This window comes from Monopterus albus, unplaced genomic scaffold, assembly GCF_001952655.1.
Source record: "Monopterus albus unplaced genomic scaffold, M_albus_1.0 scaffold547.1, whole genome shotgun sequence".
Lineage (NCBI taxonomy): Eukaryota > Metazoa > Chordata > Actinopteri > Synbranchiformes > Synbranchidae > Monopterus > Monopterus albus.
The window spans coordinates 85834-91831 of NW_018128427.1; the positions used below are offsets into that span (position 1 = coordinate 85834).

Genomic DNA, 5998 nt, shown 5'->3' on the forward strand with positions numbered 1-5998 from the left:
TTTTTTTTTTTGGCGGAGATATTCACTCAGTAATTGACTACCATGAACCTGTGAACAGAGTTCCCTGCAGACCTCCCTCTTTCATGTTATTAATTCAGGATAAGACCCCAAAACCTCCCAAATAACAACAAACTGCAGTTATAGTGGCAGCTATCTCCTTATACCCTCAGATGTTACTGTACTGAAAAATTTTTATAAACCAGTACACTCTGGCTCTTTGAGGAAGGGTTACATTTTGACTGTTGCTCCCATGCAGCATACATTCTCTTATTATATTCTTATATATTTTATTTGATGTCTTATAAATTTTATTTGCTGATTAAAGTGCCTTCGATTTTGTGTTACTTATTTATCTACTTTATATTTCATTTGTATTTTGTGGCATTCATGTGGACGGCAAAGTAAGAATTTCATTGTACAGGGAAACACGTTTCCTAACTGTGCATATGACAATAAACACTTTGACCACAATAAGTGTCAATCCATTCATCCATTCATTAGATATACCAGGGTTTTTCAACTGGTTGCGACCGAGGGACCCCCATTATGACAAAGAAGTAGCCTGACGACCACTGTTGTGGGGTGGATAGACTGGTCGGGTGCCATTTTAATCCTGAAAGACACCTTGACCTTTCTAAATGTTATATATGTGCATGAATTTGATTATTCACAAGAAACAATTAATACATGTAAATGTGTGTAAAAAGTAATCCCTACAGTGAAACAATATTATTGAATGTAAGAATAGGGACTGCTGGCTGTGCCTTCATTGACCACCAGGGGCACTGGTTGAAAAACCCAAGCCATTTATCACTGATCACAAAAGGTACAGTACATGATAAAATATGTATGGAATGGACTCTTTAAGCACATAACATAAAATCCTACCTCTGTAGCCAAGACTGAAGACTTGTCTGAGGCCTTAAAAGTAGATAAAATCACCTCAGTAAATTGCCACTAATGCAGTTGCTCCATCTTGTCCCGGAAAAGTCTCACTGTACCATGAGGTTTGAAGCTGGGGTGGAAAATAGTGTTGGAAATATTTGTAAAAAGACAGAAGCTCAGAAATGTTCTCACAGATGCTGCCTTTGTGTTGTAATTAGTTAATTTAAACTAATTTATTGTGCGACTAGAGAACAATACGTGGCTTGTTAAAGTCTTTTCTGTTCCCCTCCTCTGCAGAAAGGTCAGAGGTCAGAGTTTGGACAGAACAGGGGGGTTATTCTCTCTTCAGCTATGTCGAAGAATGGAACTATTGTAATAATAATAATATGTGAAAGAAGAGACAAACATTTACTGTGTTTTTATTTCATGTTTTACAGGGTTACAAAGACAATCCACCCATCACGACAGAAATGTATTCATATAAAAAATTCTTACAAAATGTGCAGCCTGTGGGCTGTGTACATGCAGAGGAGCATGACGAGCAAAGAGAAGCACACACTCAGTCAATATTATTTATAAAATCAACACTTGTCGGTCGGTTTGGAGGCAATCAGGCAGAGCTCTCATGCCTTCTCGTAGGTACGCACCGCATGGGCATCTTCAAAGGTCAAATTCTACAGGAGAGAGACGAAACTTGTTATGACAGGGGACTGAATATTCCCAAGTTTCACATTTTTAAACAGATAATGTTTTGTAGCAGGTCTGTGCTGTGGCTGAGCACAGAATGCTGAGCAGCCACTGGCAGAGAGGCGGCTTTTGGCAGTGGACCGGTTGCTAATTCACTGTGTTCAATGCACGTAAGCTAATCTGACTATGAGAGGCACACTCACTCCTCATGACAAAAACAAAACGGATTCCTTGCTGTGTTTTTGAAGCTTCAAAGACTAAATGTATCTGAAATGTGTTTTGTCACTTTTCTATTACTTATGTTTGCTACAGCTGCACCAGTTCACTGCTGAATATTGTCTGAAGTTACACACCACAACGTGAAGAGAGCAAAGGCTATTGCCCAGTGACATCACATGTTCTAGCTTTACCAGAAAGTTCTTTTTACTTTTACTTTACTACACAGAAGAATGAGTGATGTGCTGATCTCATAACCAACTGTCATTTGTGGCCATGTGTGAGTGTCTCGTCCCACTTTGTTAGTGCATGTGCTCTATTACATTTGTACATATTGATAAAGCCAAGCAGGAAGACAAGAAGAAGTACAGTACATGTGATCTGGGGCTGTTGGTCTTACCATGACCATCTTGCCGTCCTTGATTTCTCTGATGAGCTTGGTCTCTTTGCCGTCCCACTTCTGGACGTGGACCAACTTGTCACCCTCCAGACTCACTGTGGACTGAAAGACAAAGAAGTGAGGTGGACATTTGTGCATTGAGATGCTGCCAAACCTTGGCCTATTTCCAGAGGTTTCAAGATTTCGATACCTGTCTCTGACTCACTTAAGCAAGATTTACTTATGAATCAAATAGTTGGGATTATTTGAATTAAAGCACAGTTAACACTCTCCTACTTTTGCTAGATACTCCTTGGAAAGTCCCCAAAAACTCCCAGTGTGAATTTAAAATTACTCAAAGTTCTAACAACCCATAAGTACATACAAAGTTAAATGTTTGTTCTCCTCAGTTTACTGCATTTTACCTTCTGATGTGTAATCACAGTGTGTTTTCTTTCAGCTTACTTTGCAGTTCCTGTCATCAACGGTGGTTTCGTCAAACTCCTCTCCCAGCTTGAAGGAGATCTCTGTGTTTTTGAAGGTGCTCTGGGTGCGGATCATCACCTTGTCACCCTCTTGGCTGATGATTACAGTGGGCTTGGTCACATTACCCACCTGCCGGGTGGCAAAGCCCACACCTGAGCAGGAGAGGGCAGCAGAATATGGCTGTTAATGTCTTGTTTTATGACAACCTCTGAGCATTTCATTTGTCCTAGACACAAATTATCTGGAGGGTCTTGCATGATGCAAGAGAAATGAAGCAAAACAGAGCACACTAAAATGAAAAAGCAGTTTTAAAACATAAAGTAAACCAAAGAAATGGCTGCTACTCACCAAGTGCTTTCATGTACTCATCAAAATTCTCACTGTCAACCAGTTTCCAAGTGGCACAGAAGGCGTCGACCATGGTGGCGGTTTTTCAGGCAGTAAGCTCCACAGCACACTGAGCAAGCTGCAGCTTTTGCAAGTATTCCTCTTGTGCTATCTGCTTCTTAGTATGGTGCCTGCAGCTGGGTGGTACCCAGCATCCCATTGGCTCAGGAGATTCTCTCTGAGTTGTGATTGGGCATTTAAATGGGGTCATGGTCTTGTGGACCCTTAGACCAAAAAAAGCTAACTAAATTAGCCCATTTGTATGCTTAATGATGTATTTACTCTCATTCAAGGGCTTAAGTCGGGTTTGGTGCTTGCAAGAAAATAAAAAAACATTGCATTTCATCAAAAATAAAAAATATAAGCCCACAAGACTCAACCTCAAAGTTTATTAGTTGGTGATCTACTAGTACAAAAAACATCTTGTCAGTAAACTGGATTTAAATAAACTTCAGAGACTTATTGGTAAATGACACATAAACTTTGGCAGACAAATTGTTTTCCTTCTCAACTGGTTAGAAAGCTTTAGGAGCTGATCCATATGTATGTTTTAAACAATTTCCTCATCTTAAACTTCTTTTGTTGAAGACAGACCTCCTAGTGTTTGGAATGTGTCCTGTAGGAAAACGCCAGTGAGGCTGAATCAGTTTGTTTGACAGCCCTTTGTCCTTAACTACATTAACACCCCCCAACTGCAATTTATCACGCTCAACACACACACTAATGACTGGGACTAAACGAGACAGAGAGTATGTGAGGAAAAAGTAAATGTATGTCAGTTTGCTATTTGCTTCAGGATTTGTAATGAGGGAAGTTTGCTTTTCAAGCTTCTATTAGACAAGAAGTGATAATGTCAACAAATTCCTATTTATAGATGATTTATAGACAGTACTTATTAGTTTTTCACTTGTAGCCTTCAAAATAAAATCTTGCTTACTTGAGTTACTCAAATATTTGCTACTTTTACTGAGTCTTCACATGGGCCAGTGCAAGTTTTCTGTCAGATATACACTCACCGACCACTTTATTAGGTACACCTATACAGCACGTCCACCTTAACATCTGTTTATGAAGCTCAACATGTTTCAGTTTTTGGTGAAATCATCATAAGTGTGTAAATCCACTTATATGTTGATTACCTAGGTCATAGTTAAAGGTGGTGTTGTACTGGACTACATTATATTCAGAAGTGTCTTTATATTTTTGTCCTTCCCAGGCTATATACATAAGAGGTTCAAAATATTAGGAACACCTCTGAATATAACAGTGTATTTTTCTGGGAGTTGTAACCCCATGGTGCACTGACATTGCTTAGCCTATTCACAGATAAAAGTATAAATATCACTAATATAAAAATCCCTCCAACCCCCTTTTCCTTCCTTTGTTTCTTGGTATTTTTGTCAAGCCTTCATTGCTTCTTTCTCATTTCCTGTTCTTTCTGTTTCCTTCTGCTTCTTCTTCATCTGGTCTGTAAAAAGAAAAATGCTCAAAACAGAAGATGTTGTCACCCAAAAGCAGTAACACTCTGTTCTTCAGCAGAGGCACTTATCTTTTAAATACCAGTGTGCATTTCACTTCATCCACTACTGAGACGGTGAGCGATCACATATGTAACTGATCAGGTGTCTGCATACTTTAGTCCATGTAGTGCTGGGTTACAGTAGTGACCTCCACGTGTTGTGAAGGATCAATGTTGTCGCTCTCCGGTGAGAACTGGAAAACTATTGTCATTGTGTTTGGAATAAATGAATCCCCTGGCAACGATGGCTGTCTGGGTCTCCTATTAACGTCGTCCTAATATTCTGATCCTGTCATGTATGTAGGTAAATGGAGGTAAACTGCAGAATATAATGAGACAAACAGTCAATAGACTAACTCAAAAGACAAACAGGTACTGGAGGTGAAATGTTTGATTCTGAGGAAGAAGATTTACAACTGAGTTGGATTTGTTCATTGCTGAAAACCTGCAGGCATTTCTGTCTCTTTACCATGAAGTTTATGTGTGTGGTCACAAGATGAGTTTCTGCTTTTGTCTGTGAATAATTACTAGTAGTGAACAAATCTTAAAACATGAACAAATACACAAAGGGCATCACAGATATTATGAGTGCTGATAAACTCACAAGCACAAAGACGCATCTCCACACCTGTGGAAAAGCTGAAACAATCAGAAACAGTTTGACTTCAGCTTTTTGTTCTGTTGTTGTCGTCCTCACCTGAACAAAGATAAACGGCACAGTGAGAAAATACTTTATCATCAAAACACATGACAGAGAATGTTGTGACACTGAAACTTCAAATCCATCAAGTTAAATGTGATTTGTGTTGTTATTTTTATCAATTTGAAATGTATTTAAAATGTTTGTCATGTTCTCACCTGGTTCATCGTTAGATGAACGAGGGGTGAAGAGCAGAAAGTTCTGCACCTTTCCAGAACTTTGATTTCTGATTTAGGTGAGATGTTGTAAATGTCACTGTGGCTTAACACAAACTCCATGATGTCTCCATGTCTGTGAATTTGCCCTGTTTGTCCTTAAAACCCCACTGTGAACGTACACCATCCATTTGTCAACACAGAGCAGGATGAGATGATCTTATCATCGTCCTTCTGTTCAGTCACTGAAGATGGAGATGTGACAAAAAGACAACAACAGTAACATGAACTTCATCACTCTAATGATCCATCCATTATTTATACTGCTTAATCCTCAATAGGGTTGCAGGGGGCTGGAGCCAATCCCAGAGAGGCAGGGGCCAGGCTGGACAACAGGTCGCCAGTCTATAACAGGGCTGGCATGTAGACAGACAACCACACACACTCACACACACACACACTCATACGGACAGTTGAGAGTTACCAGTCAACCTAAGCTGCCTGTCTTTGGACCGTGGGAGGAAGTGAAAATAACATGTCCTGAAGTTCACTCTGAACTGAATGAACCCCAGTGAAAATAACAT

The 5998-nt window shown here is 39.6% G+C and overlaps 1 protein-coding gene across 1 annotated transcript; it reads right to left on the reverse strand.

Moving 5' to 3' along the window:
• Positions 1–1284: 1284 nt before the first annotated feature.
• On the reverse strand, positions 1285–3140 carry LOC109953109 (fatty acid-binding protein, brain). Its single transcript, XM_020588511.1, has 4 exons — positions 3002–3140; positions 2633–2805; positions 2189–2290; positions 1285–1559 (listed from the first exon to the last, which is right to left on the reverse strand). The coding sequence occupies exons 1-4, from the start codon at positions 3072–3074 to the stop codon at positions 1509–1511; spliced, it is 399 nt and encodes a 132-aa protein (XP_020444167.1). The 5' UTR covers positions 3075–3140; the 3' UTR covers positions 1285–1508.
• Between the last annotated feature and the right edge of the window lie 2858 nt (positions 3141–5998).

Excerpts from the sequence above, each read along its gene's own strand:
- LOC109953109 (XM_020588511.1), bottom strand. The coding sequence starts at position 3,074 with ATGGTCGACGCCTTCTGTGCCACTTGGAAACTGGTTGACAGTGAGAAT. Across the intron at positions 2,806-3,001 it reads TGAGTACATGAAAGCACTTG|GTGTGGGCTTTGCCACCCGG; the intron begins GTGAGTAGCAGC and ends TCTCCTGCTCAG. Across the intron at positions 1,560-2,188 it reads AGGACGGCAAGATGGTCATG|AATTTGACCTTTGAAGATGC; the intron begins GTAAGACCAACA and ends TCTCTCCTGTAG.